Source organism: Anastrepha obliqua, chromosome 5 (assembly GCF_027943255.1).
Source record: "Anastrepha obliqua isolate idAnaObli1 chromosome 5, idAnaObli1_1.0, whole genome shotgun sequence".
Classification (NCBI taxonomy): domain Eukaryota; kingdom Metazoa; phylum Arthropoda; class Insecta; order Diptera; family Tephritidae; genus Anastrepha; species Anastrepha obliqua.
Genome location: NC_072896.1, coordinates 80,387,476 through 80,402,884, shown reverse-complemented (window position 1 = coordinate 80,402,884; position 15,409 = coordinate 80,387,476). Strand labels below are relative to the sequence as shown.

At 35.1% G+C, this 15,409-nt stretch overlaps 1 protein-coding gene across 1 annotated transcript; it reads left to right on the top strand.

Annotated features, from left to right (window-relative positions):
• The first annotated feature begins 12,718 nt into the window (after nucleotides 1–12,718).
• On the top strand, nucleotides 12,719–13,429 carry LOC129248849 (jerky protein homolog-like). The gene has a single exon (XM_054888461.1). It carries the CDS (start codon nucleotides 12,719–12,721, stop codon nucleotides 13,427–13,429), a length of 711 nt encoding a protein of 236 aa, XP_054744436.1.
• The last annotated feature ends 1,980 nt before the right edge of the window (nucleotides 13,430–15,409 follow it).

Genomic DNA, 15,409 nt, shown 5'->3' with positions numbered 1-15,409 from the left:
AACATAATTGCATGACAAATGAGTAGTAAACTTTGTAAATATTTGTCAGAATCAATAAAGTTGATAAAAGCAAAGGAAGAGGAATAAAGCGAAAAAGTTAAAAAATTCCAAAACACATACATACCTACACACACACGGGTGTAAGCAGTAGGCTTCCGTTAACCCAAGGTCTTCATAACGCAGAATTGTTACCAATCTATTAACTTTTTTTCTTTTTTGTTTGATTATTTTGTACAAATAATAAACCAACAAAAGTAACAACAATTCGGCAAAAGAGGCAAAAGTGTGTTGACGGATTACTTTGAAGGTCGAAGTGTGGTATTGAATGACTTAACAGTATGCGCTAGCTTACAATTATGCAGAAAAGCACAAGCTGAGCAACAACCAATTTTTATTTTGTATTTTGTTTTTAAGCAGCACAAAACAATGAAAAGTGAACGCAACGTTACTTTAACTGGCGTGGACATCTATCAATCATGAAAGGTACACGATCCATTAAACAGCAGCATTTTAATCAAAGCAACAGAAAAATGGAAATATATTCAATATACACACAAACACCTATCTACACACACACACGCGTGGTATATTTGAAAAATAAAAAAAGGCAAATAGAGCAATGAGAAACAATTATTTCCGTTGAAAGCATACCATAACGGTTGTTATAACTCATGCCTTGAGCGATTCGTCGCCACCTTTTGAAGGCTGATAACTCGCACTTCACATTCAAATTGTCGAGACGTAAGTTGAGTCAAAAAAGTAATGCCCAACACATTGCACGCGCCACCTAAACTTTTACCATAGACGCCTTCTGCGCCAAGTCGGTGGTCTAAAACATCAAAATTAAAAGGGAAGGCGGAAATTTTTTCGGGCGTAAATTTGGGTGCTAAGTTTTTTGTTTTTATTTAAACATTTTACTTTGCGGAAACTGCAGGCGACATCTGGTACGTAAATATGTACATATAAACTTATGAATTGTTTGGATATAATTAGAATTTGTTTGTATAATTGCTGGTGCCATATTTATAATGAAAAAAGTGAAGGCAAGTTTGAATAAGTTGAGCGCTAAAATTTTGATAACTTTTTCCATGGCTATTTACAACTTAATTAACCGGTTGGTAAAATAAAACTTTTTTTAACCTCACCTGATTGGCATTTACAATAACTGTGAATATTAGCTGATTAGTAGCAATAGCTCAGCAAGGGAGCTATTCTCAATAATGTAATATTATTAGATAATTTTTGTCCTAATTTAATTAGTATTTTATTAGGGTGCGATGGATAAGATTTAGTTTCTTATTGATTTAATCCCATGTCGTACCATTTGCCACCTTAATCCCACGTCAATGGGTCGGCGTTTATTACTACTATATAACGCCAATAGAAAATTACAAAAAAGTCAAAATTTTTTTTATTTTAACAATATTTTATCATAAACAAATGGTATGAAACGTGTACGGTGCAGTAGTTTCATGGACATGAACGACCATTGACATGGGATTAGGGTTAAGATTCCGAGATTAGTCTCGGGATTTAAATATTTACTATTTCGCCACTTAGGGATGACATTAGGTGCTGAGTCATATATCACCATGTATATTAGGGCGGGTCGATTTAAAAATCGCTCATTGCTCTGTGAAAATCGTATTCTAGGGATCAAAATAAGAAACTTTGCCGAAGGAACCATACCACTAAAACGAATTCAGCACAACGACTGATTTTAAGAGTGTAAAAGTACGTGTGTTTAATGTACTACTCGCACGAGTAAGCATTGCCGACCTCTGCATTGGGTGCTGAAAATGTGCTGAGTTGCTCATCACGATGGATATGCGCAAGGGATGATGATAAAGTGTTCCGATTTTTATGATCACGAGATTTCCGGAATTGTAATTCTATGATTACGGGGTAAGTCCCGGGAGAAGCTCTCCTTCCACGGGGTTAAGAAATAATGAATGAATAGACTATATTTATGCGTCTATATTTGCTAGTATATTTAAATGCAGTTGAATGTATTGGATTATGAATATGAAAATATAGTTTACATCCAGCAAAAGAATGCGATAAACAAATATTGTTTTCTTTACAAACTAACGAAAGTAACCTTTTGTTAGTGTTGACTTATTTTCGAGACTTTAAAGGAAACTTTATTTGTGAAAATAAGTAGTAATAATATCTACATATATTACGATATTTGGCTTAAGTAGTATGGAAATTTTCAATACACTCTTTTCTGATTCAGAACATTATTATTATGCATTTTATAATGTAGGTTTGATGCATCTTTCGTTCAGAACTTTAACTATCGCTTTTTCTTCTTTAACAGTTTCCAAAAACAAAAATAACATATGTAATGCATTTTGTTTGTTTATCAATTTTGTTTGTTTATTAATTATGTTTACACATTAAAGAAATATACAGCTTTTCTCTTCAAGAAAGTTAAGAAATTTTAAACTCATATTTCAAAAGACGTATTAGGAAATGGGAAAATATCAGGTCAGTCCATAAGTTCGTGCGTATTTTTAAATTATTCGGGGAATGCAACGGAACTATTATATTTATATTTTTTTATAAATATATTGTGCATTCAACAAGTGATTTTTAACGCGGATAGAAGCACGTGTTGTTAAAAAATAAAATGGAATCTTCGAACGCGTATAAGAGGCATATTTTGTATTTTTTTTTATAAAAGTGGTAAAAATTCAACAACTGCTGCTGCAGAAATAAACACTGTTCACGGAGAGGATACCGTGAGTGTTAGAACTACGCAAAAGTGGTTTTCAAAATTCCGAAGTGGTAACTGCGACGTGGATGATGCTCCGCGCGCTGGTCGTCCTGAAGTCTTTAACTCCGACGCCTTGCTCGAACTCGTGGAAGCTGAGACAAATTTGACAGTCGATATGATAGCTCAGAGGTTAAATTCATCGTTGAGAAAGATTTCAAAGCTGGAAAAATGGGTTCCGCATAGACTTTCCGTGGCCAACCCTCAACAGAGAGTGAATGTGTGTTCTCAGCTGCTGCAACGGCTTGAAAATGAAAGTTTTTTGAACCGTATCGATACTGGTGATAAAAATGGAGTCCTTTACAATAATTCTGTTCTCAAACGCCAATGGTTATATAAAGATGAAACACCAGAACCGACCCCTAAAAACAATATTTGACAAGTTTTCTGGATGTACTGTAGTTATTGGTTCAGTTTGTTCGATTCGTTGTTGCCGAATAGAGAAGCTACTGCTACATCTGCTGTTACTGTTGTGTTACATTCTTTGTTAACTTTCGTATTATCTGTTAATAATAACGAGTTACTGTTAATGAACATAAATTTACCCCCTGTAAAATTTTCATTCGCGTCTAAAAAAGATTTTAATTAAAAAGCCCTAAATATGCAAATTTTCTCCAAACTCGCAATATAAAAATAATAAAGAGAAAGAGGGTCGTAATGATTCTATGAATTTTTTTGATTTCACGTAGAGGTTTGATACAAAATATATTTGTATATATCCAGCTGTTTTCCGATTGAATCGATTAACTTACTCAAGCAAATATTCAAAAATTTGTTGTACTAACTACACAAATTTATAACAAAATTTTTCAACAACAAAGTGCATTCAATCAATCAGTCTTAATAATGGCAAAACCTCTGTGCATGTATAATAGCGGCAATAATAAGTAAGTTGTAAAAAGTTAATAAAATTTCGACATAATATTGCAACATCGAGCTGCTATTATTGTGAACACAAGTGCGTATTCCTTTAAAAATTGGGAGATATCCACACAAGATCAGAAATTTTCCTAAAAGTTTGGCAGCGAAAATAATCATGCATTTGGAGATCAATGAGTAGTCTAGTCTGGTGGCATCTAAACGAATAAACGGGAGTCTTGGGAATGCAAAGAGAACGTTTTTTTAAATTTCTCCTTTGGTGTCAGTTGAAGTGCAGTCATCTAACAGAGGCTTCTCAAGCCTCCATTATTAAATACAAACTTTTCTATACATCTGATGCAAGCGATCAGTTGAAGCTGATAAATTTCTAACTATGAAATTTTGTATCGCTTTAAGCTCTTAACTCACATATAGTAAAAGATTCTTCTGCTTATTATTCTACTCACTTAAAATTTTTGCAATTTTTCGAGTTATATAAAACAAACCTCATCAGCAGTAATCCCTTATTATTATTTTCAATACGTTCTCAATCAAATTTTGTTATAAAACCCGCAATCAAAATATACTCGGAAAATTCTGTACTTATTATTTATTAACTGTGCTGTCAGTTTTATAAAATAGAAGAATATGTCAATCATAAAAATTACTATTTTCCGTTCCCTAGAATTTAACAACCAACTACATACACATCTACACACACGTACGAGAATCGACTAGCTCACTTCACATTTAGCTCTTCACCTGTTAACAACTTCCGTTAGCACCACTCGAACAATTTCGCACTTAAAGTATTCACACACGAGTGAGGTTTTTTCGCAGAAACAAAAAAAACCAAAACATTAAGATCGAAAAACAACACGAACTATAACTACACTAACTGGATGTGTGCGCAATGTCTTGGAGAAAATTCAATAGGTTCAGCGAAAGTGAAGTAAAACGAAAAGGATTCTTACTTCGAACAGTCGTTGGCTTTGGCATCGCTGCTGGTGTTCGTGTGCATGAAAGGAATTTGTGGTGATTGATAAGAGCCGATAATGCGATGACACTTCTTATTTATCCCTTCACAAACCTAAACCTGTGCACAATATCCAGCTGTTTGGTTTGCTGTTGGCAATGTCTATATGAGCTTGCCGGTCTTCCCATACGCTAGCAATTTAGCTGCCGTTCCCTTTATCCTTTCGTTCATACTACATCCTCTTGATTGCTTGGAGCAGCGCTTATGCCTGTATGTTGTATGTCCTTTTAGTAATTTGGTGTTTACTTGCAGCAACGAATGTGATTCACACATGCATGTAGACATACATTTGTGTGTATTCTATTCGCATAGTTCTACATTTTTTTCTCTCTCGAAAGCTTAATAGCAGCATGCTATCCTAACGTCTTGTTCTCCAGACGTTTCTTGGCCGTACAGAGAAGTATTCCTTTTCAACAGCCTATCTTCTTATATGTAAGTGTTTACAGAAAAACTACATGTCAGAGCCGCTGAATGCACGATTGAACAAAACGGATAAATTCGATTGATAGGACATTTTAGTTATTAACAATTTACTCAACACTCTAAACGATCGAATGCATTATTTAGAGATATGAGATGAGTAGAAATACCCACGTTCGAGAGGAACCGTACTTTATACATCCAGCGCAGGTTTTTGGTGAAACGGCACAATTATGCGAATTGTCATCGGAAACGATATTTGTTATCTATCCCTATCTCTAGCTCTATCTCTACCTCTCTCTATCTCCATCTCCATCTCTATCTCAATCTCTATCTCCATCTCTATCTTTATCTATATCTATATCTCTATCTCTATCACTATCTCTTTCCCTATCTGTATCTCCATCACTATCTCTATGTATAGCTATATCTCCTTCTCTATCTTTATCTCTATCTCCATCTCTATCTCTATCTCTCTCTATCTTCATCTCAATCTCTTTTTCTATCTCCATCTCTATCTTTATCTCTATCTCTATCTCTATCTCTATCTCTATCTCTATCTCTATCTCTATCTCTATCTCTATCACTATCTCTTTCCCTATCTGTATCTCCATCACTATCTCTATGTATAGCTATATCTCCTTCTCTATCTCTATCTCTATCTCTATCTCTATCTCTATCTCTATCTCTATCTCTATCTCTATCTCTATCTCTATCTCTATCTCTATCTCTATCTCTATCTCTATCTCTATCTCTATCTCTATCTCTATCTCTATCTCTATCTCTATTTCTATCTCTATCTCTATCTCTATCAGTATTTCAATCTCTATCTCTAACTCTAACTCTAACTCTATCTCTATCTCTATCTCTATCTCTATCTCTATCTCTATCTCTATCTCTATCTCTATCTCTATCTCTATCTCTATCTCTATCTCTATCTCTATCTCTATCTCTATCTCTATCTCTATCTCTATCTCTATCTCTATCTCTATCTCTATCTCTATCTCTATCTCTATCTCTATCTCTATCTCTATCTCTATCTCTATCTCTATCTCTATCTCTATCTCTATCTCTATCTCTATCTCTATCTCTATCTCTATCTCTATCTCTATCTCTATCTCTATCTCTATCTTTATCTCTATCTCTATCTCTATCTCTATCTCTATCTCAATCTCTATCTTTATCTCTATCTCTATCTCTATCTCTATCTCTATCTCTATCTCTATCTCTATCTCTATCTCTATCACTATCTCTTTCCCTATCTGTATCTCTATCACTATCTCTTTCCCTATCTGTATCTCCATCACTATCTCTATGTATAGCTATATCTCCTTCTCTATCTCTATCTCTATCTCTACCTCCATCTCTGTCTCTATCCCTATCTCATCTTTTTTTTTTTTTGAGGGGAAGCATCAAAAGCCTATGGCCGAAGCCGTGGTGTGGGACTTTAACCCAACTAAACCCCCTCATGCCCTACGGTATGTCCTCCTGAAACTTCACCGTTAAGTAGTTATGTTATTATCATCCTGTTCTGTACATTCTGTTAAGGAGCTCTCTCTAGGGACCTACGTGCATATTCCGCGTACTGAAGGTTCTTCATGATATTTGCGGCCACTACACATGTAATTTTCCAGTTTTCTTCATTTTCGCACATATGTGGGATAAGATTTGTCTCACTTATGTTTTCACCAAACCCTCCGTCAAGCATGCTTCGCACATCAATGAACCGCATGCATTGGAACAAGATATGCCACGCCGTTTCTTGTTCTTCGGGGCACTACGGGCAGTACGGGTCGTTCTCAAGATGGAACCTGTGTAGGTATGCTTTGAAGCAACCGTATCCAGTTAGGAACTGTGTGATACAAAAATCAATTTCTCCGCCTTATTTATTCTTACGGCTTTTTCACTGACTGACTGTAAATGATGCTTAAATGTCATTTTCGAGTCAATGAGTACTCCCGATATTTGATATATGGCTGCGACCTTATATCATGGTCAGCTACCGTAATCACTAACTCTTCACGTACCCGTCATGTTGTAAGTAATACGACTTCAGATTTTTGAACTGCAAGTTCTAACTTCACATTTTTAAGACATCTTCTAATTCTTACAACTGCATCGTTGCATAACGCTTGCAACACGTCCAAATGCTTTTCCACTACCACCGACGCAATGTCGTCTGCGCATTTATCTCTATCTCTATATCTATCTCTATCTGCATCTCCATCTATAGCTAAATCTCTATATCTATCTCGATCTCCATCTCTATTTTTATCTATATCCCTGTCTATATGTCTATCCCTATTTCTATGCAAAATCCTAGTTTTGGACCGAATTACCTGTTGAAGTGTGCAGCCTAATTTTAGCATTTTTTTTTTTCGGTTTGGTAGGGAATAGTCAGGCCAGATTAGCACAAATTATATTGTATAATTGAACAATATAAATTTTTGTATTTACGTGCTTATATTACAGGCAAACAAATAATCTGAAGCATTCATTGTTTTCTTCCCTTCTTATATAAGCACTCCAACTGCGCCATGTGACTAAACAAAGGGCTGATATGTTTGTATATTTCTGTGCAAACACAAGCAAATAAACATACCCACTTAGGTGGTCTTTGTTTGCTTGATTTGCACATTGGTTAGCGTGCTTTATTAGATTATAAAAATAATCTTCATTCCAAATTGCGCCAAGCCCGGAATGATGCGCAACCAAAAACAAGCCAGAGCTGTTGATTAGCTGCTTGGCAGCCCTTCTGACAGTCCAATAGTTGCCACGACAGTTTGCGTGCTGACAGCAGCAAGCAAACACCACTGCGCCACTCTCCTCATCTGTACTGAATGCTCTACGTTCTACAGCTCTTTCTCCCTATATCACACTTCCTGCATAGCACCATGCATGTGTGTGCGTTGCTGGGTTAGTTGTCTGATAGGTTGATTGTCTAACAAGATGCCCCAAGTGTTTACTTATAGATTTTATTGTTTTTCTTACTCACGCTAGTGCTGCTCCTACTGTTCGGTTACAACAACTACGTGGCATCACACTTATTTGTTTGCTCAGATCGTCACTTCTTTTAACCTCGAGTGTTTTATATTGGCCACTTGGCTTGCAGGTCGCAAAGGAAAACATTGCATACACGCATATTTAGGGCCAAGCGCTTCGTGTATGTGTGAGTGAATGTTTGTGCTAGATTTGATAAACAAATCACAAAATTAGTAAAATACTCCATCAAAAGCAGGCAGGCAGTGTAACCTTTTCCACTTAGATTGCCTTCTACGTTTAGGCATATGTGCAGAGGTTGTGTATGCAGCTTGAGAGCACATACATTGAGATGTTGCGTATACGCCCTGAACTACTACGTATCATACATAAATAGCAGTGTGAAGTGTAAACAATAGTTTAAGTGGTAGAAGTGTGTGTAGCTTCGCGGATATGGCCCATCAATCAGTAACTTTGTCTTGCCTTTACGCAAGATAAATCGATTTAAGTGCGAGTTTGATCACTTTCATATTCACTTTGAGGCGTACACTGTGCGTCTCAATCATACATTCACATTGACCCTCATACACATATATGCACTTATACATACATATGTATGTATCTATTTGCAAAGGGTTTATTAATACATGCGAGAGGAAAAGGATGACTAAAGTAACTGGAAGTGACAATAGAGCATCATTTGGTATCTTTGAAAAATGAGCAAGATATTTGAAATGTGATAAATGATATTTTCCGTGTGCAAGCTGCAAGTAGCAGCTGCAAAATGGCAATGGGAAACGCAAATAGTCAAAATCGTAAATATTGATGTAATTTATAGTTTATGTGTTTATGATGACTGCTTTTAGTAAAAAAAAAACAGAAATTTCTTCTCTTTGCTTTCTGCCAGTTTTAAGAAAATATTAGGTGAAGTAAAAAGTTATGCATATCTTCCAACGGATGCTTCTAGAGGGCCTTAGTAGTTCCTATTGTGAGTGTGCACATGCGCATTTTATTGGCTCGTAATATATGATGCCTAAAAGATGATATTATGCTTTAAAAAAACTTCTACGACGGATTTGTATTTTGGAGAGCCAAATGTGTGTTTCAGCTTTCAAAAATTAAGGTAAAAAACTTTCGAATATTTCTTTACATGGAAGAAATCTCTCAACATTCTATTTAAAATAAATAAAGATTGTGAAAAATTAAGGTGAATTTCCAGCCGCATGAAATTGTCACTCCATTCTGCTATAATTTAGTATTCTTTAAAACTACAAATTTAGAGGTTTTCTAAAAATCTTGATTAAAAAGTTGAAAATTTCGCTGATAATTTTTTGTTAAATTTTTGTGAACTTTGTATGAACTTTGAAGGATTATATTTTTATTTACGCACGGCGCTTACTCTCTTTATGGGTGTATGGATGAATTCCTCCTCCTATTTGGGGCGAATGTCTTAACGTTGTTCTACAAATAGAGGGGCCCAAAGTTTTAAGCAGGCTCCGGAACGGCAGATAGTTTTTAGGAGGAACTTTTTCATGTCAAAAATGTATTCGATGGTTTGCCATTGTTTGCCGAGAGGAGACTGCTATTAAAAAATGTTCTATCCCTTGGTGTTTTTTGGCCAAGATTTTGAACCTGGGCACCATCGGATGATAGTCATGCACCAACCCATTTGGCTGCGGTAGCCGCTTATGAAATACTTTTACAAATAATAAACTAAGTCAAATTTGATCAAAGGATATGATGTCCAAAACTTCAACGACTTCGAGATATTCGATTTTAAAGATTAGTAAAAAAAAGATTTGTTTCTGTCCACTTTTGTTAAATGTTTGATCAAGGCACCAATTTTTTTTCTGTGCTGGTATAAAAGAATCATAAAAGGGATACTTGAAAATTTTTGAATTCACGATTTTTCACTAAATGGAAATTAAATAAAAACAAAAGTGTATGAAAAATATCCTACAAATTATTTTAGAAACAAGTATGTCTTTTTACCAGCCGAGAAGGTGTAACCCATTAGCTGATTGTGCAATCAACTAGAGGTGGATAAGATTATGGAATTACCTAAATAATAAGAGTCTTAATTATCTACATTTTTTCCAATAAGCTAGAACGAATATACTGCAATAGGATGAAATGGAGGTATTCACTTCGATCTTATAATCTGTTGTGCCATTTACTCTCCGCGATACTTCAGCTAAGCCCAGTTCTTTTAATAAAACAAAAGCCGTATATAGTTGGAGGATTGCAGGTATTTCAACTATGATAAAAAAAAAACCTAAGTTTTTTGAATCGCCTTTGAAACTTTTGTGAATCCTGACGGTTCTCAGACCAAAAACCAGAATCTGATGTTTTTCAAAGAGTAGAAAATGGTCGAGCCTTACTTCAGAATACTCCCCGTAATTGTATAGGCAGGTTATACTCGCATATCATTTAGTCGTTCTTTTATCGCAGGGATAGTCAGCATAACATTTGTAGCCATTAAGAAGGACATTTCTAGTTATAAAATATGGAAAATATTTCTTATTGCAGCCATGTTGAGAAGTTGAGTCATCTTGAATGAAAGTTCAAGCACTTTATACATAGGTTTTTTTTCGTTTTAAGTTTATGATTACAAGAACCATACAGCCAGGATACATAGATTTATTTATATTTATTTCAAGTCTTGGGATACGAAATATTCTTATAGACCACTCAGCTAACATTAAGCTAAGTGTGGATCAATCTTAAATTTAGAACAAACATTAAATACTTCAGAATTACAAATACTTCCAAATTACAACTGGATTAACCCATTTCACTGACTCCCATGATTCGCTTAGACTCATGAAATAACTTGAACTCCATACTTATCTCACATTTCTAACAACCAGCAGAGTTTTTAAATGTTATTTCTATAATAAAAGAAAGTCATAACTTACATTCTTGACATTATATATTATAAACCTGCAAGTTTTTCGCACTTCTTTCTCAAGCCGGAATCTCTCTCTATTAAGCAGTTTTTAGGCTAATATAGGAAAAAAATAAAATATATATTAGAAAATCAACTTTTACGAGATTTAATAACTTATTAGTAATGCATTTTACATGCTTCACGGTTTAGTTATTTTTTCAATCTTAAAAGTGGCTCGCGCAATTTACTCTATCTGTAGACAATTACTTATTTCTTGAATGCGAGACAAAACAAAATTCCCTCTTGATGCTCAACTGTGATTGGGTAAAAATCCTTGTAAGCTAGTGTTATTGAATCACTCCATACTTGCGTGCTATTTACATTAATTCACCCGTCAAAGAGTACGCACGGACTACTTTGTTTAAATTATCATCTGCCCACACTTGAATTCTTTACATTAATTTACTTTCCGCCCACAATTACAAAGAGGAGAAGACAATTTGTACTTCCACCACATTCTTTGACACACATTTCGGTAGTGAAATACGAATTAAGAGCATCCCAACGCACATTTTCATTCATCCGCAAACATCTTGGCAGTTGGCATGTAGGTGGATGGTTGCGTGTGGGTTTATTTGAGTGTATGTGTGTTTTCGCGCAGTCATACCCTGCAGGGAAATTACTTAGTAGCGAACTGATGCGCTTCTAGTCAATCCATCAACATGATTAGTTCGGGATCCTTCTCCTTTTCTTCTAGTTAGATTACTGGTGAATATAATAGGGTGTTGTACTAAGAAAAGTCAATTACTACCATCTGCATCCAGTTTCTGTAGATCTAAATTGATGATGAATTGGATGTTAAATTTGGCATGTGACATCTAAAATGGTCTGCATGCCTTTTTCGAATATGTGTTTTAGCTCACAGTGCGGTCACTGTGATTTGATTGATGGCATCGAACATTCACGTAGAATTCAGATGGCTACAGTTTCAATACTTGGACGAGACCAAAAATTAGTAATATTTTTTTGACGTGATAACGTCTTATAATTCGATTTAACAGGCTGCACGCACGAAAAAATGTGTCGTTACCTTGCTCATTGCCGTTACCTTGAATGAACTGCAAGCGAAAGCGCGGAACGAACGACAAAGCAAACAAAGCAAACGAACGGCAACGTTCGACATCTTGCTCTCTCCTACTTAAGTGAGCGTATATCCGTATGTATATGCGCATATGTACATATATAAATTCACGTATTTGTATTTGCATATGCCTTCTTATTGATTTTTATTAATTTGATTTACTTGAAGAATTTAAAATAAAACCAAGTTTGTTAATAATACCTGTTGTTTTAATGTTATTATTATTTTTTGACATGATAACGTCTTATAATTCTATGTAGCCGGCTGCACGCACCAAAAAATGCGTCGTTATCTTGCTCATGCGTCGTTACATTGCTTGAACAGCATGTTATGTTATGTTATGTTTTGTTATAATATGTTATGTTATGTTATGTTAAAGTATATTATGTTATGTACAGTATAATTCCTCTTAACCGGCTTCGCATTAACCGGTCGACGGATTAACCGGCCTGTTTACAACAGCCGAGCGCAATGCAATATTTTCCAAGAAATTCACCGGCGAGGCGATGCGGCGAAGTAAACTATAAACGATGTTAGGATTTTGTCCTTTGTCGTTTTGATCAATTTGGTTTGTTTTTGCTGTGAGTACGGAATAACATAGTTCTTTCAATAACAATGAGTGCAAAGCGCAAACGAATTGTGGTTTCGATGGATACACGTTTAAAAGTGCTAAGGCGGATTGATAATGGTGAATCCGTAGCGAAAATATGTGCAGAATTTAATGTTGGAAAAAGCACTGTAAATGACTGGCGAAGAGATAGGCGTTCCATTGAGGAGTTTTGCCCGAAAATGGAATCTGATAGAAATCTGGGTAGCCGTTGTACGAGAAAAAAACCAATTTGCGAGGTCGTCCATGAAGCTTTGTGGATCTGGTTTCTTCAGGAACGTCGAAGAGGTACACCGATTGGCGGCCCAATTTTGAAAGAAAAAGCTTTGGCTATCCACCAGAAGATTAATATTGGAGGTGACTTTGTGGCAAGTGATAGTTGGCTTAATCGATGGAAGAAGCGACACGGAATTCATTTCGCACATGTAAGTGGAGAAAAAATGTCTGCTGATACTTCTGGTGCGACAGAATTCAAGACTAAGTTTGGTGAAATGGTTAAAACAGAGGGATTATCTCCAGAACAAGTCTATAATATGGACGAGACCGGGCTAAACATTAAAATGTTACCAGAAACAACTTTTCTAGGCAGTCATGAACAGTCTGCCTCTGGCTTCAAAAAGAACAAAGAACGTATTACAGTGGCCGTTTGTTCGAATGCAGCAGGGACTCATAAAATTCCTCTTTTCGTTATTGGAAAGTCTGCTAAAATGAGTCAATAGCATTAGACGTTTTGGTAATTAGAAAATGGAGGGATGTCGCATTCAGAAATTCGCTGAAGGTTAAAAAACAGAAGAAAATCACAGACTTTTCCAAAAAATAATTATTACACTTATATATTATTTAATTGATGTAACACATTAACACATGTAAATATGAAATACATAAATGTGTAAAAAATGCTTCTCCATTTTTTTATATGTATGTATACAATATATTATACAAGTACACTTCGGATTAACCGGCCAAAACGGCAACCGGCCAGGTATGCAGTCCCGAGGTGACCGGTTAAGAGGGATTGCACTGTATTTTGAAAGTAGTTTTTTTTCTGTTCGCAAAACACGAGAATGACTATTCGATTTTGATTATTAATTCTGGATAGATTTCTCATTGCTTCGGGCACATTTTTTTAATGTTCCTTAACTCCTTGGGTACATTTGACGTATAAGACACGTCATGCACTTTATTGCTCTATGAAGACGAGTTTTGTTTATACTAATATACATTTTTTTTACAATTCTAATTACCTGAAGCTGTCTTAATACCGCATGTGTCACTAACAGTTTATGAATAAATGAATTCTTACGTTAAATATACTGCTTTTACACTACTCCAAGCAACCAAAAATTAAACTCGTTCCACATGCAAATATTTTCTCAAATAAGTCCGTACCTAAGGGATTAAAAATATAACTATATGCCTTTGAAAACTCTATAGAATCTAACATACCTGCCCACATAACAGCGCTACTCATCTGCAAATCACTATTGAGAGCGCTCTACTGCTGTTAGTGCACACGGAATACAGCACAAGGCAAGTGTTGTGTGTGAACTTGTACATTTACATACATATACGTGCTTGTGTTAATGCTGTTGTTGGGTCTTATGTTAAATTTCAAAATTGTACAGATCATGGAGCAACAATCCATTGCAATGTAGAGAATTATGTTGAATCGTTTATGTTATCACAGGTGAATATTTACATGCAGCAACTAACATTGCTGTTGGCATTTACATTTTCCTATACTGTTGTGGTTTTTACTACTTTTAGCTAATATCACTTTTTTAGACAATTTTAACTTTTTTTAGATAATAATCCAGATAAATTCAGAATTAGGATGTATGTATTAGAAAAAAAAACTATGTTTTAAAATGCTTGATAAGTATTTTTTAAATGGCATTACTACTAGAATCCATAATACTTCTCGAATTTGCTACGATCGGTATGCTGTATTAACGCCGAAAAACGGGTGCTCAGCCATAATAAACCACATAATTCGGGGAAAACTGCACGGTGATGTATACTTCGATAAATGAATCAACTATTTATTTAATAAATTTTTAAATTATTCTGAAAAAAAAACGCCAGAAAGTTAATCGGAAAGAGACATGATTTGTATTTACCTTTCAATAATTTATTATTCTTAGGGATTTTATAAGTCTATAAATATAAATATTAGCTATTTAATTTTATATACAAACGGAGCCGCGTGCATTAGCTTATAATTTATAAATATTTCACTAAAAGTCATATATGAAAAATAACTTACATTCCTTTCATACGAAAACACCACTTGCCTTACTTGCTACTCGAGTCTGTTTGCTCACTGTTACTATTACTAAAAGATTACTAATACTTTTTCAGAATCAGAATCATCCGACTCCACCGTCATCATGTGAGAGAAAGTTAATTGTTTACGTATACAGGGATGTTGCTACTCTCAGCTTAAGTAGCGAAATAGTCACTGGTACTGTTACTAGTTTTGTACCAGAAATTTGTTTCGCTAGTTGAAGTTCTCCCTGCTGGGTCATGCGAAATTGTGGTTTTGTGTTCTTATAATTGTATGTGTGGGTGCTGTCAATTCCTTCCTTGTGCTCGAGAATGTTTTCACTTTTGTCATCTTCTTCGACATACTTCAAATTCCAACCATTCGGAAATATATTTACAAAATATTCCTGTACGAAGTTCATATCTGTTTTTTG